Raw genomic sequence first — 27,447 nt, 5'->3', positions numbered from 1 at the left:
ACTGAATCACAACCCCAGCTCCGCCTAATGGGTTTTAAGGAAGTTTGTTCAGGGAATTAATTAAAATCAAAGCTATATTAATATATCAGTAAGGGAAAATCAACTATTCTCTGAAGTAGCTGCTATTTTATTTCTTTGACTCCTGAAGAACCAGTTATCAAGGAGGTTAGATAGTACTCTTAAGAGGTGTGGCAAAGACTTTGAATACTGACCTTTTGTATTTCTAAAATATGTTTCACAGAAAGCTTGATTGCTAAATGTTAAATGATCAAGAATAAAAGGACTACAACTTCTTTTTAATTATTCTTAAAATAGAGGTATTAAGATAGTAGTAAAGAATTGGTGACAACATCTGAAGATTAAATAAGCTTAAAGAGAATGTGCTGGAAGAAAAGCCAAGGGGCATACAGAAACATTGGTTAAATGATAGCAAAGAGAAGATCATGATATTTTGAGGAGACCGTGATATTTTGAGGGGGGGAAAAAGAGCAAAAGAGATAGTGAGTTGAATATGTAAGGCCTAGATTGTTTAGAGTTTCTTAAATTGTGAATTAAAGAATTGAAATATATTTCAGAAATGACTGCAACCCACTAAGTAGTCTTCATTTATAAAAAGTGATTATAATGGTACATACTTTATACAGTTACTATGAAGCCTATTTCTAAATCATATAGAAAGCTTAATATAAGTATTTAATAATAGATAAATATTGTTTTATCTGGAATGTTGGGGGGGGATTAAAATGCCATGTACTTGTTTAAAATAATGTCAGAGAATTTGTTTTTCCTTCATTCTCTAGTAGTGCTTTTAACCTTTGAGTTGTAGGTACAGTGGGAATAGGAAGACTGGTCTGTTGAGCAGAACATTGAAAGATGGGGAATTCAAGTGTTAAAAGGTATCCAAGATGTTTATAGGTTGAATAATGACAGCAACTGGTAAGGGAAGATTATCCCCACTTAATTCACTTAATTCCATATGTCTGAGGCTGATTGAAGTATTCACAATTAAGTATTCACTAGTCTTTTTACAATATACATGTATTGCTTCTATTACATTATTAGGCGATCAAGAAGCAGGTCAAGGAGGCGATCACATTCTAAGTCAAGGAGTAGACGACGATCCAAAAGTCCAAGACGGAGAAGATCTCATTCCAGAGAAAGAGGTAGAAGGTCAAGAAGCACATCAAAAACCAGGTATTACTGATTATTAACATTGGGTAAAAATGCATGTTTTTGCGTTCCTAGGACTCCAAGTACTGTGCTACTTGGAACAAAAAGAGGCAAGGGTACAGGTAGATAGAGCTACACGGGGGAAGAATATGCTGAAGACTTGAGGAAGCTAACATTTATTTTCTTGTCTCCCATAAACTAAAACTTCAGCCCATAGGTGTGAATGCCTCTAAAATTTCTTCTTTTCTCTTTTTTTTCCCTAGGTAAAATTTCTTAGTAGTAAAAATTCTTAGCTGTCCCCTTTACTTCATTTTCTTCTTTCCACTACTGCAAAAGATTTAGTGTTGCCTGCCATTCCTTGTGGTATGCCAAAGATTAAGATAGACAGTTATGCTTCATTTCTCTTTATATGTCTCATTATTCAGTGACTTAGAAACATGTATTATGGATCAACATGTGCCAGACATTGAACTGTACTACAAAAAGTCTCTTATCCCATGATTTGAGACCAGTACAGAGTTAAACTAAAGATTCATAAGGAAAAGAAACACCATCTTAGTGTTCATTTCCATTTACATATACTTTCAAGAACTAAGCTTTCATAAAGATCTGAACCTTTTTAAAAAATTAGTGTGTCTAGTTTTGAGTTACACATAACCATATCATTGATTTTCATTCTATAGTGGCATGAGAGCTTTATCATTTGAAAAGTATATAGATTTTCGTTGTTTTTTCTCTTGGTTATTTATCTTTGGTAAGCATATAACTTGACAGTGGGAATAGAGGAGATAGGAATACTGGGTATTCAACTCATAATGGGATTATGTTGCTGAATGGATTATATGTTAATCTAGTCAAACAAGACTGCATATTGGAACAATTATCTTACACAGAATTGGGCATTCTGTCCTCAAGAATTTTCTGTGTATTAGGAGAGTAATAATTGGAGAAAGACTGTGATGGTTGCTATGTACATTGGAAGAAGATTGAGAAGTGACTAGAATATTACATTCTGAAACATTTAACTTGACTTTGTTAGGACCGCGTTATCAGATTGAATCCAGCTTTAGCAATTTATTGACCAACTTAATGAGACCCTGTCTTAAGAAGGGATGAGGCTGGGGTTATAGCTCTGTGGTAAAGCCCCCCTTGGGTTCAATACCTAGTTGACCACCTCACCCATACACAAAAGGTACTAACCATGCAAAACATGACTGTAATTTGAAATATCTCCAATAGAGGTACATGATCAATTTGTGGAAAGCATACCCTGAAACATTTTAGGAAATTGATAATTGTCACTTAAGAATTAGGTGATAGCCAGTTGGATGAAAAGAAGATCAATGCTAGAGCAAGATAACCAGAGAAGGAATGGGATGAAATAGAAAATATATAGTGAAAAGATTATCATACAACAGCAAAGGGGGGATACTTTGATCCCTAATAGTTGAGGATAGGATGTTTTCAAGAATGTGGTTAGATTTGATTGTACTTTTGTTTTCATTTGTAATACTCTATATATTGGAGTCTTAATTATACATTCTGATATTATGTTTATTTATTAGAGATAAAAAAAAGGAAGACAAAGAAAAGAAACGTTCCAAAACACCACCAAAAAGTTACAGCACAGCCAGACGTTCGAGAAGTGCAAGCAGGTAAGGTGGCATCCTGAATTCTTTGCATATTTTTACTTTAAGGTTATCAGAAGGCTGTGAATGTAAAATATGCTTCAGAACATTAATACTCCAGTGTTACAAAAGGAAGACTTTACCAAAATTCAATGTTTTTAAAGGCAATTTGTGAAGAACAATCTGAAGTTTATCCCTTGTAGCTTAGAGTGTATTTAAAAATAATGTGGAATTTAGCCATGTCAGTGCCTCTCTTTTTTTTTTTTTTAAGTTCTAGATGAACACAATACTTTTGTTTAATTCATTTTTATACAGCACTGAGGATCGAACCCAGTGCCTCACACATACCAAGCAAGCGCTTCACCACTGAGCTACAACCCCAGCCCCAGTGTTTCTATTTTAATGTGAAATTTTAATCCCTAAAGCATATCAAATTGTTATATTAAATTAGTATTATTAAGAGTTACATTTGCTGTATCCACATATTAGTACTCAAGAATATTTCCTTTTTATATTGTGGCATTGATAAATTAAGGGAAGACAGTGGAAGTTCTGATTTGTATCATTTTTAGATTTTAAAAGTCTATTTTTTAAATTGTCATAATGAAAATTAAAAGTGTCACAAACTTTTCCCCACATAAAATGTATTTCATGCTTAACTTGGATTTTTGTGATCTTAATAAGGACTGGCCATACTTAATATTGTTTCTTTCAGATATTATTTATGCTTTACTTCAGTGTTTGATACCTTATGTCATATTTTTAAAAACTCAAAAGTGGATGAAAGACTTAAAGAGCCAGAGCCAAAACTGTAAAACTTAAAACAGAAGTAAATTTCAATGACCTTGATTGGCAGTGGTTTTCTACATAAAGACACCAAGGGAACAAGCACAACAGAAGAAAAATTACAAAGGAAAAACACCAGAATCGCAAATTTTTAACTCTCAAGGAAGTTAAAGTCTGCTCATGGAGGGCAAGAAAATATTTTTAATGTATAGACCTGATAAAGAATTTATATCTAGAACATATGAAAAATTCTTAGAGCTTAGCAATAGAAAGGCAGATAACCCAAGTAAAAACTAGTCAAAGGATCTATGTAGGTGCTTCTCCAAAGAAGTATGCAAATATAGTTCATAAGTACATGAATAATCTTCAACATTTTAGCCACCAAGGAAAGGAAGTCAGTCACAATGAAATACCACTTCACACCCACAAGGATTGTTGTGATCAAAAAGATAAATCAATGTTAGTGAGGAATTAGAAAAATTTGGCAATCGCTCTGGGGAAAACAGGCTGGCACTTTCTTAAAAAGTTAGAACAGAGGTTTTTAACCCTGCAGTTTTACTACTACAGATTAAAAAAAAAAATGCACTCATGTAAATGCTTGTAAAAAAAAATTTATAGGATTATTCATGATAGCCAAAAAGTCAGTGCAGATGTCCACTAACAAACAAGTAGATAAACAGATGTTCTAATACAGTAGATTATTTGGCATTAAATAAAAATAATATGGATGAACATTGAAAACAGGCCAGAAGCCAGTCATGGAAGTCATATGAATGGTTCTATTTATATGAAGTCTAAACTAGGCAGATATTAGAGATCAAAACTTGGTAAAGGGAATGGGATTTCTGTGGATCTGAATGAGAATGTTCTTGCAAAGTACGCTTACAGGAGAAAGAAAAGGAAACAAGGTTTAAGTACCAAAAGGAATACAATATCAAGTCTGAGGGACAAGTGGCAAAAAGCCATAGGAGATGGGAAGTATAGCATATGTTTTCTTGCCTTAAAAACCAAAGAGGGATTGGAGCTGTAGCTCAGAGGCAGAACTTGTACTTAGCATACACAAGGCCCTGGGTTCAGTCCTCAGCACCAAAAAAGACTTTTACCTATTGGTTATATACCTTATCTCTTGAGTAGACCATTCTGAGTTAAAATATTTTTTGTTTTTATTAAATACTTACTTTGCAGCGATACCTCAATATATTGAGGGGCACAGAAATACAAAACATTTCTTCCACTTAAAGAATTTGTAGTATCAGTTACACAGAACAGTAGCAAAAAGTATAACATTCATATTCTTGACAAACTTAGTAAATATTCGATGAATAAATGTTGATTGCTTTGCACATGGTCATCTTTCATGTCCTATAACTTAAGAATTCAGGAGCTTTTTTTTAAAGCCACAATAAAAAGTAGGTGAAAACCGTCCTAAAAATAATTGTTTAAAGCAGAGTTGGTGGGGCAGATTTTGCTGGGATGTAGGGAGTCTATATAACTAATACTTGGCAACTCTACTTTTCTGGATTTCATCTAATGATTTAGAAGCTTAATTTTTGTGTATTAATGACTGCCTTCCCAAAACATTATTGAATTATCCTAAATCTGTTCTAGCCACCAAAGATTTGAATCTAAAACTGAATTTCCTCCATAATAGGTTGAATTTTTCTTGCTTGCATTAGAATTTTTGTTAATCAGTTCTTTCTCAAACCTAAGAGTGTTCTGCTCAAAACAGTTTTGTGAAACAGGTCTTACATTATTAGAATCATGTTATAGAAGTTCCCAGTGGAGCTAATTAGATCGCACTGTATTTTAAAGTCTAGTTTGCACGTTTGTGTTTCTAGAGAGAGACGACGAAGAAGAAGCAGGAGTGGAACAAGATCTCCTAAAAAGCCTAGGTCTCCTAAAAGAAAATTATCTCGCTCACCATCCCCTAGGAGGTAAAAATGTTAATTGTTTTGATCTGGCCTTTATGATTTTCAGAAGTTCTAAAGATTTTTAAAATGTCTTTGTTTTTTATAACCTATGTATTTTTTTCCTTTTTGGGTATTAAAAGTGTTTGAGAAGGTATCTTATATTCTCTTTATATTCTTGAGACTTAAACACTTCTTAGAATTGATCATTTTAGACCTCTAATCAGATCTCCCAGTCTTCTTGCCTGTGGTATCTGTGCACAGATTGATGCCTTTCTTGTCCAGTTTTGAAATTGGATCTTCGCTGTCCTCTTTTTATCTTGTGGAATTAAAACTTATTGCTCATATTCAAGGGTGAAACTTCTTGTGAGGTTCCTTTAAAGGATCTTTTTTGAGCACATTTGAACTGTCATTCTAGACATAAAAAGGAGAAGAAGAAAGATAAAGACAAAGAAAGAAGCAGAGATGAACGGGAGCGATCAACAAGCAAAAAGAAAAAGAGTAAAGATAAGGAGAAGGACCGGGAAAGAAAATCAGAGAGTGATAAAGATGTAAAAGTATGTATACAAACTGATTTAGTTTGGAATTTGGAGTGGTGTCTGTGCTTTGAAGAAATTCTTTTTCTTTGAAGAAACTTACTTTTATTATTCTCCTTGGCAAAGCAGGTTACACGGGATTACGATGAAGAGGAACAGGGGTATGACAGCGAGAAAGAGAAAAAAGAGGAGAAGAAACCAACAGAAACAGGTTCCCCTAAAACAAAAGAATGTTCTGTAGAAAAGGGAACCGGTGATTCACTAAGAGAATCCAAAGTGAATGGGGACGATCATCATGAAGAAGACATGGATATGAGTGACTGAGTACTGCCTCTGTGGGAGTCCAACTGTATACATGCATCAGTGTCATTCCTTTGTGTGATTTATTAATGCTGTATTTGTTCATCTCAATCCTAGATGTATACAGCTGAGTTATAAATGGTTATAAAGCTCCTGATATTGATATTAGTTATTTACATCAAAAAGCTTTTAGAAAATGGTACATGGGTAACCAGCTCTTGTCGTGGTGAAATCTGATTGAGTAACCAAGCAGTTTTACTATTCTGGTGCTGCTTCATAACAAAAGTGAAAAGCTGCATGCATCTACAGCAGGCATGGATTGTTTATGTTGTATGATCTCCTTTATTACGTAAGTTCACTTATAGTATTTCTAGAATTTGATTCATTGCCGTAATAGAGCCATGTAGGGAATGCACTGATTGCATGTTATTGTGGCAAGAATATCCTAAATGTCATTAAAATCCTCCAACATGATGGATCTACTTATGGTCTTGTTTGTTGACATGACAAATTAACATTCTTAGAGTTACATCTGGAAATGAGCATTTGAAATAGATAATCCTATAAGCCTTGTGGCTCAATTTTTGTGGCTTTTGTTTAACTTTTGAAAGGTTATATATGCACTAACCTTTTTTGATGGCTAATTAGGCTTTAATTACAGAAACAACATTTCAAATAAAACTGTCTTTGGCGGTGAGTAAATAGCAACATTTTGAAGTAGAGTTGTGTACTGTTTCATGGGTGTTTGGGAATTTTTTTCCTAACGTAATTTATTCCATATCTACAACAGTGAAAGTTATCCGCCTATCCTGAGTCCATCTGTAAAAGAAAGTTGTATCTTGTCCTGATTTTCAATTTTTCTTTTTGTTTTAAGCTCACTTATGGAAAAAGGGGTAGTGCATTTTAAATTGACCTTCGATGCTTTTAAAATAAGATAGATCTACTTGATAATGTACTTTTATTTGATCTCAAGTTGTACAAAACCAAGAAATTTTGTGTTACTATTACTATAGTAGTAATGTTAATGCACACAGTGATTCGATGTTATATGCAAAGTAGTTAGGCAACTGTTTTCTTAGTTACAGGAGTTTCAGGCTTCACTTTTGTGCAGTAAAAACAAAAGTAGGCTACAGTCTGTGCCATGTTGATGTACAGTTTCTGAAATTGTTTTACAAGACTTTGATAATAAAACCCTTAAACTTATGTTCATGTTCCTGTAAAACTGTATTTGTATTTATTTACATTATTGAATGTAAGACATTTACCTCATTCATTTTACCAATTCTTTCTCTTTCTATCCACATTTAAATACAGTAACAAAATGAAATCCATCACCTTATGCTGGTATTTGCCATCAGAATTGTCAAATAATTGAATTTCTATCTAAAACAGTCTTGATATAACTTTCTCATATTTTGGATATGGGAATGGGGTTGGATTACACCATGAACTTACACCATGATAAACAAATGATCCACTTATAATCTAGTAAATTTATATTTTCAGTGAAATAATGTTTGCCTTTTCTGAAATAATATAGAAACTGTCAATGATATGTATGTACAGTACTAAATAGTATATTTATTCATTTATAAAATTAGGAGTGTTTGGCTAGCATTAAAGAAAGTTGAGACTTGGAGTTGTAGTTTTATCCAAGTTTTCAGTAAAATTTGATTTTTTAAAAAAAAAACTGTTCTAAAAGTTGAAATGCCATATAGAAAAGCAGCATTTTTATAGTTTGTAGTAACTTTTTAAGATTTTATCAGAAATTTGTTTATGGCAAGTATAAGAAATACTAGAAATGGTCCAAATAATCACTGATTTTTTTTTTTTTTTTTTTTTAGTGCAAATGACATCTTAAATTTAGAAAAAATGTCTAGTAAAGGTTGACCCATGTGATGTGACCATTTTTTATAAGTCAAAAAACCATACTGGCAGTTTTATGGGGTAAAAAATATTCAAAATCTGTCTCCCCCAATTGTACTCTCTGGATGCAAATATATTCTTTTCTAAAGGGATTTAAAAATGGGGATTTTAAAATAGTGCCACTGACTTAAGATGCTGCAGTGAAGGAAGTTATATTTAGGATATTTTTCAGTAAACATATGCTGCACAAAGGTAGTGTTATACTGGGACACATCATTTTAACAGATGAGGTAACCAGTTGAAATAAAGTGAACACTGCCTCCACACCAAGTTTTGTTCTGTATTTGGTAGTAAAATGATCTAAAAATAAAAGTGGTTTTGTTAGAAAAAAATGTTTGTTCTTATTTATTTGCTTAAATTCTGTAGGTAATTAGAGTAGTGTCTGTAGGAGGAGACTTGAATTGAAAAGATTAACAGTCTAGTCAAGGGTTTGCTTTATGTGGCCAGCCTGGAGAGAACTGTTGACCTGTGCACATTAGTTGGTTGGGGGGGAATTGTATCGATAATCAATATCAATCAACAGTAGATGCTGTTTATGGTTTTTGAAAAACTGTAGTAATTTAGGCCAGGCACAGTGTAATCTCAGGAGGACCACAGATTCAAGGCCAGCCTGGGCAAATTAGACCCTATCTTAAGTCTATTAAAAATAAAGGGGACTCAGGATGTAGCTCAGGGTAGTTCATTCCCCAATACTAAAAATGTTATTTAGATGGTAATGTTAAAGCAAAAACACTAACATAGGGCACATACATATGTATTGAGCAAGCTGTGTTGCCCTTCTATATTTCCATTATGATGTTAACCATTAAAGATAGAAATGTAAACAGTAAAGGAAAAAGCCAATACTGTAACAGTAAAAACTAATTTTTAACCTTGGAGCTGTGTCTTACAACTCAGGTTCGCACAGTATTATCAGTAAATCTAGTACTGAATTGGGTAACAGATAAAGATCCATACTGTTTGAAGATTGATGCTCTGATTTTTTAAACTGGAATTGAGGTTTCTGTCTTTGGTCTCAAAAACTTAAGCATCTCATCCTTGGTTCTAAATCAAGTCCATATTTTGTGTTATAGTTGAATGTGGGTGTAATGGAATTGCTATTGCTACTGGAACTTTGTTTTATAAACATCCAGAATTCATTCATTCATTACTAAGAAGAGTGTTAGCATAGCAGAAGTAATATTTTCCTAAATGTTTTCTTCATACTGATTAAATCCACTTATCAGATACAAAATTAGACATTATTAGCAAAGTAATTTAGGCCCTGTGGGAATATTATTAATATTCTCATTGTATAGTATTAGATATTTAGCATTTACGGATAAAAAATTTAAGAACTGAAAGTTTGTAAAGGACTTCTTTCGCTTTGTGTTTTGCAGTACTGAGGCTCCGGCATGTTAGGCAAGTACTATATCACTAACTACATCCCCTGCCACTGACAGAACATTTTTCAATGACTATTTAATAGAAGTCTTTATTTAAAAAAATACATCATTTTCAAAATCTGAAGCTCATTTTTGTAATGCACTGTCACTAAAATTGGTATGATGCTTCTTATAAAAGCTAGCTAGAAGCTGGAGCATATACCTGTAATCCCAGCAACTAAGGAGGCTGAAGCAAGAGAATGCAGTTTGAGGCCAGTCTCAACAACAGCAAGATCCTCTCAGAGGACAGAGGATGTAGTCAATGGTAAAGTGCCCCTGGGTTCAGTCCCCAGTACCTAATCCTTCCTATTCTGAAAAAAAAAAAAAACTAGCTAAAGTGATTGGTACATAAGAAATTCTAGGATCACAGAATGTTTCAAATGTTTACTGTTAAGTTATTCTAAACTATATTCGATTAGAACTTAATGTTCAATTATTTTAAACTGTAGTCAAAGAAGCAAAACTCCTAGTTTTTTGTTATTTTGTGTTTTAACAGGGATGGACCTTGATTGTGTGAGACGATTAAGCAGTCTCAGTAAGGCTTTTGTCTTTGCACCTGATGCTGCAGCTGGAAAGTGAAGATTTGTGACTGTAAGAATAAGTTGGAGCTAACCATAAGCACAAACTAAAACCTACAAGGATGGACTGAAACTGGTTAAGTCTCGTTACTTTTGTTCTTGGTGGCAAGGTTGTCCTGCAGAAGGCTAGAATTCTTCACCATAGAGGTCATAAGCACATACAACTGGTTCAAAATTCTGAAGAGCTGAAGTAGAATCCAGGGGAAGGTAGCCGTCTTGCCTCATCCCAAGGAGGAGCAGATCAACCACAATATGTATGAAAGTATAGCAACTTTGGTAAGGATGTATTTTGTTAATTTTAGAAAACAGCAAAGGCATACTGTATCCACTATTAATCTGAGATATTTCACCCTAAGCATAGGCTATTTTAAAGGCTAGCATACAAGCAAGCCTTTGAATTTACCTGAAAATTCTTACTCCCAAGTTTTTACAAGCACATTGCTTGCCAAAATAAATAAATAAATAAATGAGGAAAAGGAAGCGTCCCTTAATTGTTTACAGACAATATTTATTCCAGCCCTTTCATGGCCTCAAAAATGAAACAGTATATTCAGGATATTCATCTGATCTGATACTTAATGAAAACTGGAGAGAAGCTTGCTAAACGTCATTATTCACCTTCCGCCAAGATGTGAATAATGAGCTGTATGTGCATAACAGTGTGAAAACCCACTAATTAGTGTAAATGAAGCTTAATACCAATCTGAGCAGAAGAAAACTGGGTTTTCAGCTTCTATCAACTGAGAGACATGTCAATTTCCAAAGCATCATTATGTACTTAAAACCCACAACAATCAGGGAAATCAGCTTTATGTTTCCCTTTTATGAATTTTGAGAATTCTACAAAGGGCAAATTGTCTCATTAGAATAATTTCTTGAGGACAGAAATTCTAAATACCACTTAGTGGCAGCAGTATCAGCCATGTCTAAATGTTTATTTGACTGTTTTATGCCCCCAACTCAGTTTATAAGTTTCTAAAATCACAAGCAGAAGACAATTTTATAAACCCACATTATAAAATCTTGATTTTTGTGTGAAATTATCAAAATATATGGTGCTGTGATCTATTTTAAAATAGCATACAGCTTCATTCATTAACTGCATTAAGGAGCATATTTTGAAAATCTAATATTGTGAAAAGTTTATTTGCATTATTCTTTTTTCCACCATCATAATAGATATTGACATTTGTTTGTTCTTCACGATCAGAAGACATTTTGGAATGGACAATTTGTTTCTACTATTTCTTAAAGAAAAAGTATTAAATACAAAATCCAAGTGCAAAAGTTTTCAGTAGTCTTCCCACCTCCAGTGTACCCCAGCATAACTGTCACAGCTGTTAGGAAATTGATAAATCCCAAGCTGCAATTTACCATGTCATTTATCATGTCTTTTCTCCTCTCCAATTAGTCTGCACTTATGCAAAAAATCTGCAATATATTCCTAAAGTATACCAGATTCCTGCAAAGTGAGGGAGCCTAAGAGCAACAGTAGTCACTGCCATTTAGAGTCTTAAACCCCATAATAACCAAAGACGGGATATTTCAATCACTTGGTGTACAGCCATTCCCTAAATATAAGTGATCAACTTCTTTTCAGCAAAGCTAGCTCTCCGGTTACCAATTCTTTCCTCAAAATTCAACAGACCCACATACGATAGTGATTAGGTCTTTGAATTTTTAACTATGAATATTTTTCTGCATTATAAAATGTATTTATTAAAAGGTCAATTGGTATGTATGGAAGATGCAGTTTTAAAGATGTTTATCATAAAAAATTTTCTTATGGTTGATAACTTTGGATTTTTAAATAAATCATCTCTTCAATGAAGGTCTCTAAACTCATTTCAAATTACCTAAAATTCTGGAAGAAGTTTTAACTACTGGACACTAAAAACTTGACAGATGCATTCTTGACAAATTCATCAGGACAAACTTTTTTTTAAAAATTAGCTAAGCTCTTTAATACAACATGATACTTTATGACTGTTATACATTAGTCTCCCTAATTTATTTTCATTTTTGGACCTTCAAACCATCTTGGAATAAATACAAGAAATTTTAAGTCAAAAAATGAGTAATGCATGATTTTAACATTTTGGAGACAATTAAAATCAAATATTTTCCTATGATCAAAAAAAATAAACAATAGGTATTGTCAATCTTCCATATGCTTCTGGACTTTAGCTTGTAACAAATATATTCTGTTAGCATATAAAATGTTTTTACCTTATTTTGAAAGCATTATATATGTAGGGTTGTCCAAAATATGTGGGTCGTCTTTTAAAATTGACACCAATGATCCACATTCCACTAAAAACAAACAAAATCATCAGACTTATATGTACTTATTAGGAAGCGAGTTTAAAAATTTGGAATTTGTTTAAAGTGCTGAGATTTAGAAGAGGACTATCTATAAGCATGCTAACCGTACCTTATCGTGAACATAACAAGGACTCTTAAACTTAAGTTTGGGGGAAAAAAATAGAAGTTCTATGAAAAGAAGATTAGTAACAAACATTTTCCATTGAAGAAAGAATTAAGGTAAAAACAAATAGCACCACAATGAATTGCACTAAGGTGCTAAAGGAGGTACCATATTCCCTGCAGAGTGAACGCTCCCTCTGAAATGTATTGCAACATATAAATGTAATTGTTTTGTTTAATGGTTACCATTTGGTTCATTCATCTACAGAAAATTGCATTCCTTCTAGTTCATTATACTGAACAAACATTCAATTTACTGAACTATACATAATGTTACATAGTTTACATTTTATGAAAACAAAGCTTGAAGGAATATTTATAAATGTCACCTTGAATATAAGATGACAAGTTTTAAAGGGCTTCAACATCTCTTAAGACATTTAATTTATGTTAATGGTCCAGGAGTGGTTTAGATATAGATATATAGATATATTTATATGCATATATATTTCAACAAGTGTAAAAAGTTTTAAAAACAAATCACAGCACTCATAGCTGCTTTACATACGAAGGTCTTAGGGTTAAGGTGTCAAACTATTACACTTATAATAAGTATATTTTTAAAAAGACTGAAAATGGCACATCAGGAAACTTGCTAAAATTCATATTAGAGGCCCATTTCTTTATCATTACTGATGTGTCAATTCAATGTGTAATTCCCTTTTCTTTACTGAAAGCATTTGTCCCTTCTATTTGGATTGACCTCTGGGGTATCTCCTTGTTTTTCCTTGGTTAGATGGCATATTTTCCATGTCAGTTAAAGGTCAGGAAAGCGACTTGGATCTTCCTTGTAGTCATCGGGTATAGTAAAGATGGAGCCATCAAATTCATCATATCGAAACTCTTGAAAAGTCACAGTGGCTGTGATTGTGGGAAACACAGGTATATCTGTGGAGAGAATAATCAATGATGACAAGTCTATATAAATTGGACAAACCTAAATATATGTCTAATTCTGAGAATGTGTGTTTTGGGGAATGGTTGGGATAATAATGATGAAGAGAACGATACTGAGATTTGAGAATTTTAAGATCCCATTTCTTCCCAATCTTAAGAACATAATGCCAGACTCCACAAATCTTTTCTTGAGGTAGAGAAATGCCTTTCTACTTTGTGCATCCTGACATCTTTTCTTCAGATTTAGCACATTTGTTATGTTCACTTCTTGAGCTTATTTATTTTCATTCTTACTAACCTAAGTGAAATACATTATTCATTTTTTGTTTTAACACACTGAGAACAAACATTCTATCACTTAAATATGTGAGCAAAATGTTTCATCAAAGTTGGAGTAATAACATACCACACAGCCTGACTTCTAAATACAATATATTTCTGGCTGAAATTAACAGTGAAATCTAACATTAATAATGGGCAAACACAAGCTTACTTAGGGAGACCCTATCTATTCTAAAATTTACAAAGGGTTGGAGTTATAGCTCAGTAGTAGAGCACCAATGAATTCAATCCTTTGTAGCAAAAATAATAATTTAAAATTTTAAAAATATGGACAAGTATATTAATTGTTAATGCCTATAATCCCAGTTACTGGGAAGGTTGAAGCAGGAGAATTACAAGTTTGAGGCCAGTGTTGGCTATTAGGGAGACCGTATCCAAAAATTTACAAAGGGTTGGAGTTATAGCTCAATGGTAGAGCACCAATGAATTCAATCCCTGGAAGCAAAAATAATAATTTAAAATTTTTTAAATATGGACAAATACACTAACTGACTTCTTAGTTTTATTCCTAATTACCAGAAACAGTAAAAATCATTAAAAAAATGGGTTTTGATTCTGACAAATCATTTTACTATGAACCTCAAGAGATTTCATCTGTAATACGTGAAACTCCCTTAAAATTCTGAAATAAGTCTATACATGCTAATTCAAGCATCTGGTTAAAGACACATGAGTTAAAAAAAAAAAAAAGTTTTCCTCTGGTACTTGGATTGGTACCAATGAGCTACATCTTCAACCCTTTTTATTTTTTATTTTGAGACAGGTCTCACTAAGCTACCCAGGTTGGCCTCAAATTTGTATTCTGCCTCACTCTCAACTCACTCAGATTACAGGTGTGCACCACAACACCTGGCAAAAGACATATAATAAATTAACTTATACTGATATAAACCTAGTATTTTTTCTTTGCAGAAATATTCTCATGTTAAAAAAAAAACTTGGACAAATAAAAATCAGTATGAGAAGAACTATGAATTTCTAGTTATTTCTGGGGAAAAAATTACTTGTGCCTACCATGTACAGATGCTGTTCTAATACATGGATCAGCAAACTGAAACTCAATGCCTGGGTTATTTTTGTAAGGCTTGTGAGCTTAATAGGATTCACATTGTTAAATTATGGGGGGGGGGAATATTCCTTGAACTGAAAATTACATGAAAGTCAAATTCAATGTTCACAAATACTGGGACACAATAGACAAATTCATTTACATATTGTCTCCAGCTGCTTTCTTTAACAAAAGACTTAAGTATGTGAAAGAAGCCATATGGGCAGCAAAGCCAAAGTATTTATCATCTTTCAAACAAAGTATTGCTGACCCCCCTTCTCCCCCTGCCCTCCCTGGTTCCAGGCATTGGATATATATCAGTAAACAAGAAACAAAAGCCATGCATTATGGAAATTATACTCTGGTTGGAATAATCAAATAGGTAAAAATTAAGTGTGATAATTATCTAGAGAAAATATTAAGCCTGGTGGGAGAACAGTGTCCCAGTGTAAGAATGGTTGTATAAGGTGATCAAAGGAAAACCTCAGTGAAAGGATCTTTCAGCAAAAAACAGATCAGAACAAACCATGCAGTTGCCAAGAGGATGAAAATTCCAAACAGAAGGAACAATAAGTTTTTAAAAAGCCCTAAAAGAAAAGTGTGTGGTTCTGGGAACAGCAGAGGTGGCTGGTGTAGTTGCAGCCAAGTGAATGAGGGTAGGGGAGAAATAAGTAGTCAAATTAGATGGGGTTTGCCAGACCAAGTTAAAGCCTTTGCTTTTACTCTGGATGAAATAAAAAGCAAATGGAGATTATGACCAGACTAGTAGTGTACAGTACATTTTAGCAGATATGGTGAGAATATAATGTAAAGTGACAGGAGTAAAAGGAGAGACAGCCAGAGAGACAGGAAGAAATCCAAGATAGTACTCTACCCAAGAAGTAAGAGGAAATTTGAATCACTCTCTCAGTCATTTACTGAGACACTAATTCCAAAAAAGTCAAATCTAAGAACAGATAGAATATCAATAATAAACAGAGTAGAAGAGATAAATCTGCAATGAAGTAAGGAAGTAAGGAAGTGACCTTCTTTTTAAGATCATTACAGGTTTACATGCAACTGTAACTAATAATACCAAAAGACCCCAAGTACCCTTTATCCAAAGGTAATATCTAACAAAAATACATTATGAAAAACTGGACACGGACAGACAATACAGTAAAAGATGTTTAATATTTCCATCACCACATATTGGTCTCAAGTTAGATGTTTTTATGTTTCCTTTTTATAGCCACATTCGCTTTCCTCATGCCCCATGCTTTCCTTAATCCCTGACAACCACTAAACTTAATTTCTTCTTTTTTGGTACCTAGGATTGAACGCAGGGGCGCTCAACAACTGAGGCACATCCCCAGTCCTTTTTAATATTTTACTTAGAGACAGGGTCTCATTGAGTTGCTTAGCGCCTCACCATTGCTGAGGCTGGCTTTGAACTCGTGATCCTTCCTGCCTCAGCCTCCCAAGAAGCTGGGATTACAGGTGTGGGCCACTGCACAGTTTAAATTCCTCATTTCTGTAAGATTTTTCACTTCAAACACTTTTTAAATAAATGGAATCATACAGTATAAGACCTATTGAGTTGTTTCATGTATTAACAGTACATTCTTTTTCTTTCTGAATAGTATTCCTTGGTATAATGAGCCATAGACATTTATAATTTTAATTTTTGGCTATTACAGATATAGCTGACATGAAATAAACATTTATGTACAGGTTTTTGTGTGAACATAATCACTTTTCTGGTAAATGTGTAAGAGTAAAACTGCTTGATTGTATACAGTAGTTGCAAGAGAGTTTTTAAGAAACAGACAAAATATTTTTCAGAGTGGCTATACATACCATTTTTACATTATCATCAGTAATGTAAGAGTGACCCTGTTTCTCCACACCCTGACTCACAAATGTCTGGTGTTGTCATAGTATCTTATTTTAGCCATTCTCTTAGCTGTAAGTGATATATCACCCCAGTTTTAAAATGCATATCCCAAAGACTAATGATAACCAACATTTTTCATGTGCTTATCCTCTATGTATCTTCTTTGGTAAACTGTTTATTCATATCTTTTGCCCTTTTCTAATTGGCTTGTTTTGTTACTGATGAGTTTTCAGAGTTCTTGACATATTCTAGATATTAATGTTTTAAAAATATTTTCTCCCACTCTGTAACCTGTTTTCTTACTCCTACACTTTTCTGGGGAAAAAATTAACTTTTGGTAAAGTCTGATTCATTGATTATTCCTTTTATGAATCATGCTTTTAAAAAAATTAATAACTCTTTGCCTAAATACAGATTCCTAATAATGTGTTGTTTATTTCCTAGAAGTTTTACGTTTTTTATGTTACAATTATTTTAGGTCCAATTATCCATTTCAACTTTTGCCTAAAACAAAAGAGTCACAGGTTCTTTTGGGGTGGGGGGGGTGGCGGTTGGATATCCAGTTACTCCAGCATTATTTGTAGGAAAGACTAGCTTTCCTCCTTTGAACTGCTTTTCAAAATCAGTTGGCTACATTTTATAAGGATTCCCTATTCTGCTATGTTGATCTATATGTATATCCCTCAGCTGATTTCATATGTATTGATCACCATAGTTATATAATAAATGACCAAAACAATGTGATTTCTTTTTCAAAAGTTTTAGGTATAGTTAATGGTTTTGAACTATCCTCTCAGAAAAGATACTGAGTCACAGCTCTCAGTAACTCACAAAGTGATACTGTTTGGAGATAAGGATCTTTGCAGAGGTAACTGTCTTAAGACTCATTAGGATGGCTTCTAATCCTTACAAAAAAGGGAAATTAGAAAACATGCAGAGAACACTAAGTGAACATGAAGGCAGAAATTGGAATGCTTCCAAAGGACAGGGAAAACCATCTTAAGACAGGGAAGAGAAGGTATGGAATAGAAACTTCATCATAGCCTTCAGAAGGAACCAACCTTGCTGACACCATGATCTTAGATTTAAGCATCCAGAAAACTGTACAACACCAAAATTATTTTTGTTGAAGGCAGTTTGTGGTGGTTTCTTATGGCAGTCTTAGTAAAATTAATACAGCTATTCTAGTTCAAAGCTTTGACTTTCCATGTAAACTTTAGAAATAATCTTGCTTATATTATTTCCTGTTTTTAAGTGATTATAATTGGTATTTAACTTATAATTTTGACGTCCGTATGTTTGTTAATATGTAGAAATATGACTGACATTTTATGTTTAACCTGTATCCTATAACCCCAATAAACTTACGGCTGCTGGGTTTTTTTTATAGAATCTTTATAAGTTGTTCTACCTACAGAATCATGTAATTTGTTATTAGGGAAAGTTTTATTATTTTCTACTGTAAATGCCTTTTATTTACTTTCTTTCCCTAATATAATTATTTGCTTTTTATTTCTTCAAGGTCTGTAGTGCTATACCATTTCATTCCTTTTGTGAGGAATTTGGTTTTTCTTTTTTCTTTTTTTTTAAAAGAGAGAGAGAGAGAGAGAGAGAGAGAGAGAGCAAATTTTAATATTTATTTTTCAGTTATCGGCAGACACAACATCTTTGTTTGTATGTGGTGCTGAGGATCTAACCCCAGGCCGCACGCATGCTAGGCAAGCGCGCTACCGCTTAAGCCACATCCCCAGCCCAGGAATTTGGTTTTTCTTATCAGTCTTTCTATAAGTCTATCAATTATTTGTTTTCAAAGAATGAGCACTGTGCTTCACTAACTTTTCTGTTTTCTCTGATTTCTACTCTTTATTATTTCCTTCCTCTGCTTGCTTTGGATTTATTTTGCTCTTTTCTTTTAAGTTATTGAAATAGACAAACAATTTTCAGTCTTCCTTTCCCCCCACCCCTGCTTTTGGGTACTGGGATTGAACCCAAGGACGCTCTACCACTGAGCTAACATTCCCAGCCCTTTGTATTTTTTATTTTGAGACAGGGTCTCACTAAGTTCTTTAGGGTATCTCTATATTGCTGATGCTGGCTTTGAACATAAGATCTCCTAACTCAGCCTCCCAAACTGCTGGGATTGCAAGTGCATGCCACTGCACCCGCCTCCTCTTTCTTCTTTTTTTTTTTTTTTTTTTTTGCTTGTTTTAAATTTTCTTTGCTTGAGCCTCCTCCTTCTTAATATGTGGATTTAGTGCTCTAACATTTCCCCCTCAGCACTGCTTTATCTATGTTCCACAATTTTACTACATTTAATTTCATTTTCATTCAAGCTCAATGCACTGTTATATTTCCCCTGAAACTTTTCCTTTAACATATAGATTACTTAAAAGATCATTTTTGAGTTTCCAACTGTTTGGAGATTCTTGTTCAGAATGGACTATGTATGACTCTTCTTTCATATTTTTTACTCAGGTTTCCTTTATGCATCACATAGCCTACCCTAGTATATGTTACATGAGCACTTGAAACTAATATGAATTCTGGTGATGTTAACTGGAATGTTCCATAAATGTCTTCCTCCTGGGATGATCCTTTTATCACTATATAATGTCCTTCTCTGTGTCTGGTAATTTCCTTTGCTTTGAAATCTACTCTATTTAATTTTAATATAACCAGCTCTGATTTCCTTTGAATAGTGTTTGCATGATATATCTTTTCCCATCCTTTCACTTTTAAGCTTCCTTTAACATTACATTTTAAGTCTCTTGAAGATAGTCTATAGGTCTTAATTTTTGTTTTGTTTTTAGAGACAGAGTCTCACTTCATTGCCCTGGTGGGCCTTAAACTCCTGGGCTCAAGTGATCCTTCTCCTTCAGCTTCCTAAGAAGCTGGGATTATAAGCACAATGCCACTGTCCATTGCTCTGGATTCTTGGGTTCTTTTATTCCCTTATTTTTTCTGGTGGTGCAAATCAAATCCAGAGATTTATGCATGTTAGGCAAGCACTCTATCACTTAACTATACCCCCAAGTCCCTGGGTCATCTTTTTTTGGGGGTGGTACTAGGGATTGAACTCATGGGTACTCAAATCACTGAGCCACATCCCCAGCCCTATTTTGTATTTTATTTATAGACAAGGTCCCACTTCAAATCACTGAGCCACATCCCCAGCCCTATTTTGTATTTTATTTATAGACAAGGTCCCACTGAGTTGCTAGGCGCCTAGTCACTGCTGAGGCTGGCTTTGAACTTGCAATCTTCCAGTCTTGGCCTCCTGAGCCGCTGGGTCTAGGTCACGTCCTACTTTAATGTGCATTCATTTTTTTTAATAGTTTCATTGATTTTTTTTATACACTTATTTTATTTATTTGTATGTGGTGCTGAGGATCGAACCCAGGGCCTTGCACATGCGAGGCGAGCGCTCTACCACTGAGCCACAACCTCAGCCCCATCACATCGTACTTTAGCAATTACTGTCTTTTAAATTCTCCTCTTAGACCACTTATTTTTAGTAGTATATTAATATGTTCAGACTTAAGTTTGTCATTTTATTTTGTTTTCTGTTTATTCTGGTTTGTTTGTTTCTTTTTCTTGCCTTCCTTAAGGTACTTGACAATTATCTCTAGTGTTTTTTAGTTTCTCTCTTCATAAACCATCTTTAGTGATTGCTCTCGATGTGTATTACACACATTTAATTTATCATAGTTTCCTGGTGTCATCATTTTACCCCTTTCAAGTGAAGTAGAGAATCCTTTCCTCATTTATGTCCCTTTACCTTCTTCCATTTAGAATTTAATTGTAAATAGGAAGTAATAATACAGAGATAAAAGTAGACATCCAAACAGCTTAGCTATGGAAAGAAAGAATTAAAGCAAGAGCTGAGTAAAGTGAAGTTACAAAAAACTTTTTTTAAGTTGGGTGGTAGAACTTTATAAGGTTGAAAGAATTGACAGGAAAAAAGTAGTAAAAAACTAACAGGAAAAAGATGGTAGAAAGCGGGCTGTGAGGTAAAGCAGAAATATGAACAACAACACACTAAAAAAACTGGAAGAACAGATACATAGCACAAATGAAAAGATTATTTAAACTATGAAGAAGAACATCATTTCCACTGAGATAGATAGGAAAGATGGAGGAAAAGACAGGGGGACTGAGAGCAGTAAGGAGAGGTCTCTTCTTAATAGTCTTTTTTTTCTAAAACAGGAAATAAAAGTCTTCTGTTTGGAATTATAAAAAGTAAGAGGGGGAAAATGATTTGATTAAAAAAAAAAGTTCAAATTTAGCCCTAAAGCAAAACAAGAAAAACAGCAAATATAAGAAAAGATCACTCATAACCAATATATAAAGTTTTGACTAATTTTGAAAACAACAATTGCGACTTGTTAAAATTTTCTCACAATTGTAGTTTTTATCCTAAAAATAGAGCCAGAAATGGGGTTAAACAAGGCTGGTTCAAGAGAAGGTCAAACAAACAAAATAAATAAATCCCTATAACTTTTTTAAAGTATAACAGCAAAAGATTATATATATACCTTGTTAAGACTGTGGATCTATGTCAGAGAATGCCTGCAAAAAAGTATTGCAAAGTTTTTTCCTTCTCATACAATCAAAGTCATTATTTTGCATAAAAATCTACATTGCATTATCAAGTTTGATTTAGGTTTGGAACTTATAATTAAATGTGAATGCAGGAATAGCTTCTTGGAATTTCCTTTTATTTAACCCCTATCCTTTGTCCTAGTTTGTCACTGTAATAGAGAGGAATCCTTTCTGGCCATGGAAAAGAGAAACGGAGTTTCAAGCTTCTGTAGAAATGCTCAGCCATCCCTTATTCAAAACTAGAAAATACAGCCTCTAGCTTTACCTTCAAAATCTTATCACTGATTCCTCCAAATCAGATACTGGGTTACCAGTGCTTTTTTAATGCAAAGGACAACTGGCATAGCATTGTGAAAATCATTTTAAATTTAATTTTAATCCAAAAATATGGCTTATGTCTAAGTCTGGAAAGTTGAAATGGATAGATTTAATTTTTAGCAATGAAAACATTATCTCTGAGAGTAAAGCATTTTGAGTAATTATTATGGGATTTTTAAAAACATGGAATGAATGGGGTTGTGGCTCAGTGGTAGAGTGCCTAGCGCATATGTGAGGCACTGGGCTCAATCCTCAGCATCACATAAAAAATAAATAAGATAAAGGTATTGTGTCTATTTACAATCAAAAATTTAAAAAAAAAAAACATGGAATGAAACAAGATCAAATATATCTGAGAAATTAAATAAAGACCCCATTTACTATCTAATTTTTCTCTCCCACTACAAGATATGCAAGGACAAGAACTTTTGCTTTCTCCTATCCCTGAAAGAGTATCTGTCACATAGCAAAGATTCATTAAATATTGGGTGGCTGGCTAGATGACTGGATGGCATTAAAGGCTCTACCTGAAGCTAAATGTTACTTCTAGGCTTAAATTCCTAAAATGATTTAAAATGGTCTTTGTTCCATTTTCTAAGTTAGAAAAATAAAAAATGTTTAAAAAAATGTTTCCTTTTTCTAAAGATCATTGCTTAAGATACAATTAAGTTTAAACATTAGGATTGAAAAATAAAATGTGTGATTCCTTCTTTTTTGAATGATTGCTCTCTCCAAAAACATTTGTTAATAAGCAAAACCTTAAGAAGTATGATGAAAATTTGGACTAACCTTCAGTCTCTCTATTTCACATTATTACTCTATATCATTAGTTATTCACTTCTTGTATGAAACATCCCTTATATTTCATTTGAATCACATAGAATTAGAACTCCCATAAGGCACTTTATATGCATGATTAATAGATCAATGTATCTAAGTAAAGAAAAACTTTATAAAAATGTAAGCAACTAATAAATGTGCTTTCTTTTAAAACATACTTCTTATTAAATTTAAATAAACAACTCCATATTTCAAATAGACACTAAAATTACATCCAAATTTTTTTCTTACCTAATTTTACAGGAAAGCCTGGAGGAAGCTTCATCTGAACAAATTCTCTAAGCTTGTTAAAGTGCTTGAAGGGAGCTATTACTTCTAAAACATTCAATAATCTGAAAAATAGAAGAAGAAAAAATATTTCATTGTTCAGAATATTATTTCTGTTGCTCTTTTGTTGCATTTAACTACATGCTTCAAACTAAGTAATACTGACTTTCATATCTTAGGAATGAGGAAATCACACACTTTCTGCATCCTGGATTTTAATTTTCTTTTTACTGTGCAAATTTTATGACTTTTGTTTCTCCAGTCATAGTTTTCATAGTTGTTTGATATTAGGTCCTTAGTTAAATGGATTACAGACTTATTGTTTCCTTGTTGAAGTCTACAGAATTACTGACTTCTTTAATAAGTGTCTATCAATTATGTGTGAATGGCTCTTGTGTGCTAATATTTCTTCAATTCTTGCCTATTTGATAAATAGTGTTTTTGTCTTTAAAGGGAAATTTCACTCATATGTTTCAGATTATCTATCTTTTCCCTCTGACTTACATTTTCACACCTCTTAGAATTCTGTATCTCACTACTCACTATATTACAATTTCTCCTTTCATTTTCTGGTTAAATGGATTTCTTTCTGGTATTTTGGGGGGTGGGGCAGGGCAGTACTAGGGATAAAACTCATTCTACTTTTGAGTACATGCCCAATCCTTTCTTTCTTTCTTTTTTTTTTTTTTTTTTTTTTTGTTGTTGTTGTTTTTGCTGGAGATTGAATCCAGGGCCTTGTGCGTGTGAGGCAAGCACTCTACCAACTGAATCATCTCCCCAGCCCGCTTTTTTTCATTTTATTTTGAGACAGGGTCTCACTGGCCTCGAACTTGTGATCCTCCTGCCTCAGACTCCCAGGTCACTGGGATTATAGGCATGTGCCACTCTGCCCATCTTGGGATTTCATTTTCAAGTTGTAGTATTTTTCTTTCAACAAAGGCCTATAGCTGCTATACTCCTTAAATTTTTTTTGTGTCTGAGAATATCTTCAGTTGCATTGTATATAAGTGACAGCTAGAAATACTATCAGATTGCACTATGCTTTTTTTTTATAAATATCAAAAATTGGGCTGGGGATGTGGCTCAAGCGGTAGGGCGCTCGCCTGGCATGCGTGCGGCCCGGGTTCGATCCTCAGCACCACATACCAACAAAGATGTTGTGTCCGCCGAGAATTAAAAAATAAAATAAATATTAAAAATTCTCTCTCTCTCTCTCTCCTCTCTCACTCTCTCTTTAAAAAAAAAAAATTTAAAAAAAAATAAATAAATAAATAAATATCAAAAATTTGGGGGTGGGGAGATGTAAGACCAGGCTGACTTTACCCATTTTCTGTCTTGATGCCTCTCAATTACTTTATTAACAATTGAAGTTCAATAGTTTAATCTGATAATTTTTGTTATTGATGATTCACTTTTCTTATAACTTAATGTTTATCTTACAGATTCAGCTCTTTGTTACAGAGAAATATTCTTCTATAATATTTTGAATATTATTTCAGCTACATTTTGAAGATTTTCTATTTAAAGGGAACACCAATGATTCTTATGTTGAATCATCTTTGTCCTCCATATCTACTGTTTTCTTTAACTCCTTTCATGTGTTCGTACATTCATTGTAACCTCTCAAAATTTCAGTCACCTCTACTCTTTTATTGTTGTTTCTAATATGTTTATTTGTAATAGTGTTGTTTCATGCTCAATCAATTTCTCTTTAGCTTTACAATCTCCTTTTCATTTCATTCTATTCTTTCACCTCATCTTAGAGTGGTCTAGTATGTTGATTTCATGTCTTTTATACGTTTTTCCATAGTATTTACAGAAAATTTTCTTTGGTCCCTTTACCTGTGTTTAATTTCGGAATGATTTCGTTGTATGGCTTTTGAAAGTAGTATTCCTTATTTTACTTTTTTTCAGGAATAGTGGTTACAACTGACACATCTTATCTCAGTAAGAAACCCAATTTCTTCACAAAACATTTCTGAAATTTAGATAATTCCTAAAATTAATGTCATCAGAAAATTAGCTACATTTTCTTCTTCAATAGTTCATAGACTATAAAACTGAAACATCATGGAGTCACTGGGTCCTAGATATAATGTATCATGGCCAACTTGTACATGTGGTTAATTCCTTCTCACATTTTTCTAAAGTTTACATATAGGACAAAAATCAGGGAGTATGCTCTATGTACAGACTGTTGAAAATATGGGTCCTACTAAGTTCTCCAAGAAAAAAATTTTTCATGTATTAAGCCAGGTTTTTTGTTTTGTTTTCTGCTTTTTGATGTGTTGGATCAGACTGGAAGGACAAGAAACGAGGAAGAAAAATAGCCATTCCGCTTACTAAAGCTTAAAGTAACAATTCCATCAAGAGTGGGCTGTAGGGCTTGGGGTTATGGCTCAGTGGTAGCACACTTTCCTGGTATGTGTGAGGCACTGGGTTCGATTCTCAGCACCACATATAAATAAATAAAGGTCTATCAACAAACTTTAAAATATTTTTTTTTTAAAAAATGGACCTGTAGCTACTCACATCCCATTTCTCCAAATTAGATTTTTTTTTTTTTAAGAAGCATCTGGTGAGTACAGATTTAAGGATATATTCAAACAAAATGAAATATTTATAATAGTGACAAACTAAAGGATATATGCAAACAAAATGAAATATTTATAATAGTGACAAACTTAAAACAAAATGTCTACACATAGGAGAATGATAAAAATAAATGGCAGTAAAACAATACTATGACAATACCAAGAAAGAAGGAAAAAGAATAAGACGACAAAAATGTGATTAAGAACCCAATGCACTCACTTTAAAAGAGATAAAGGAACTCATAGAACAAAATAGTGGACAATTTCCCATTTTAATAAAAAAACGCAAAACATAAGTCTGAACAAAAATACATTAGTTATTAACTATAAATATGGTAAAAGAATTACCATTTTTTGGTCTATAAACTTCCATCCTTTTAAACTTATTCATGTATTACTTTAATAACTTTTTTAAACTATTCAATAATTTATCTGGAAAAAATAATAAAAATATTAATACTTTGTCACCTAAAAATTTCTAAAGGTTTACACATATCAAAGCAATGGCTATTTGCTTTTACATTTCAAAGACCTCAAACTCAACAATCAAATGCAAATATTATTACAGCCTTTAGGGTTTAATAGCGCTCTTTATAAACATGTATAATTAATAACAAACTTACGACTCAATCCCTAAGGGAAATTCCTGGCTCATGGCTATGGTGGCTTTAAAGGTTTTCTTACTCTCTTTGCACACCAGCTCTCTACCCAGATGCGGAGCTCTAAAATGGGAGGTTACAGGGAGAGAAAAAGAAAATATTAGGAAACTTATTCCAAATGACATTCACTATTAATTCAATTTTTCTTACTGTCTACAGAAATAATATAATGCTAAAAGAGAATAAGATGTATAAGAAATGGGATAAGGGTAACAAAAAGAAAACAGCAAAGACTAAAAGTTCAGAAAAAATAACTAGACCTCAATTGCAAACTGAATATAACTGAATTTTAATAATCACTATTTTATGGAAGACAACCGCTAGAAAAACAATTTTTAAAAGTATTATTGCATAACTTTAAAATCCCTTACTCAATTCAGTTTACTGTCTACTACAGTCTCAGCCTTTATGAATAAGAAGTCTTAAGAAGAATAAAGAATTCTATAGTAAACTGTCAAAAGACAAAAGTATACCAACTTTAGTTTAAAGATCTAATTTGCCTCCTTGGACCCCACATGCAAGCATGAGCACTCCAATGAGCCTAAAATAGAATTTGGAAGACCACTCCCCACCCACTCCAATCCCAAGAAGATATAGATGCTGGCTGCTGGCCCCAGTATATCTGGACTCTTTTTGATGTGATAAGGAGGCTCCAGGAACTCCAAAGGAGGCAAAATCTGTGAAACTCCTTTTAGCCGCAGATTCAGAAAACTACTGCCTTTTGTCCTAATGCACCCCTTCCTGTGGAACACAGACTAACAATCTATGTAGGTATATTTCACACCTTTTGTCTCATTAAACTATAGTTGCCTCCTCTCAAATTCTGCATACTGTGAGAGGCTAGTTCAAACTAATGGCTTCTCATAAAATATGTTAAACACTATAGACTATTCAGACAGAAACATTATGGAGAAGATAGGAAGCCTTTTAATAAGAATGTCAAAATGATGATGGCTTCTAAGCATGGAGGTAGGTGACACTTTCTTTATCCATTCATTACTCTTTCAATACATAAATACATACTGAATACAAGTTAGGTTAACTACTATACTAAGTACTAGTAATATAATAGAAAACAAAGATTTTTTTTTTCTTTTTTGCAGTACTGGGGAGTTAATCCAGGGGTGCTCTATCTACCACAGTGCTACATACTCAGTCCTTTTTATTTTCATTCTTATTTATTTATTTTAGGGGAAATATCTCACACATACATACATACATACATACATATATATATTTTTTAAGGGATTAAATCCAGGGTG

At 33.3% G+C, this 27,447-nt stretch overlaps 2 protein-coding genes across 9 annotated transcripts in view; one reads left to right on the top strand and one right to left on the bottom strand.

Moving 5' to 3' along the window:
• Positions 1–7,530, top strand: part of SRSF11 (serine and arginine rich splicing factor 11) — a 36,783-nt gene extending 29,253 nt beyond the window's left edge. For 4 of the 7 annotated variants that reach the window (XM_081307490.1, XM_081307491.1, XM_081307489.1 and 1 more), the window contains 5 exons: positions 1,063–1,194; positions 2,736–2,825; positions 5,402–5,518; positions 5,910–6,048; positions 6,154–7,530. In XM_081307490.1, the coding sequence (XP_081163616.1) occupies positions 1,063–1,194; positions 2,736–2,825; positions 5,402–5,518; positions 5,910–6,048; positions 6,154–6,351 (676 nt within the window). In that variant the 3' untranslated portion in view covers positions 6,352–7,530. The remainder of the gene's footprint in view (positions 1–1,062; positions 1,195–2,735; positions 2,826–5,401; positions 5,519–5,909; positions 6,049–6,153) is intronic. The other 3 variants (XM_081307492.1, XM_081307494.1, XM_081307493.1) reach the window with 3 other exon arrangements.
• Positions 7,531–10,742: 3,212 nt separating this feature from the next.
• The window catches only part of ANKRD13C (ankyrin repeat domain 13C), an 81,260-nt gene continuing 64,555 nt past the window's right edge, over positions 10,743–27,447 (bottom strand). The window contains exons 11-14 of one of the 2 annotated variants that reach the window (XM_081307488.1): positions 26,150–26,248; positions 22,897–22,997; positions 21,441–21,474; positions 13,511–13,630 (exon numbers count right to left, since the gene is read on the bottom strand). In XM_081307488.1, the coding sequence (XP_081163614.1) occupies positions 21,464–21,474; positions 22,897–22,997; positions 26,150–26,248 (211 nt within the window). In that variant the 3' untranslated portion in view covers positions 13,511–13,630; positions 21,441–21,463. Of the gene's footprint in view, positions 13,631–21,440; positions 21,475–22,896; positions 22,998–26,149; positions 26,249–27,447 lie in introns of both variants that reach the window. The other variant, XM_081307487.1, reaches the window with a different exon arrangement.

Source organism: Spermophilus citellus, assembly GCF_964194105.1.
Source record: "Spermophilus citellus genome assembly, chromosome: 9".
Lineage (NCBI taxonomy): Eukaryota > Metazoa > Chordata > Mammalia > Rodentia > Sciuridae > Spermophilus > Spermophilus citellus.
Note: the sequence above shows the minus strand (reverse complement) of the source record. Positions and strands in the feature narration are given on the sequence as shown.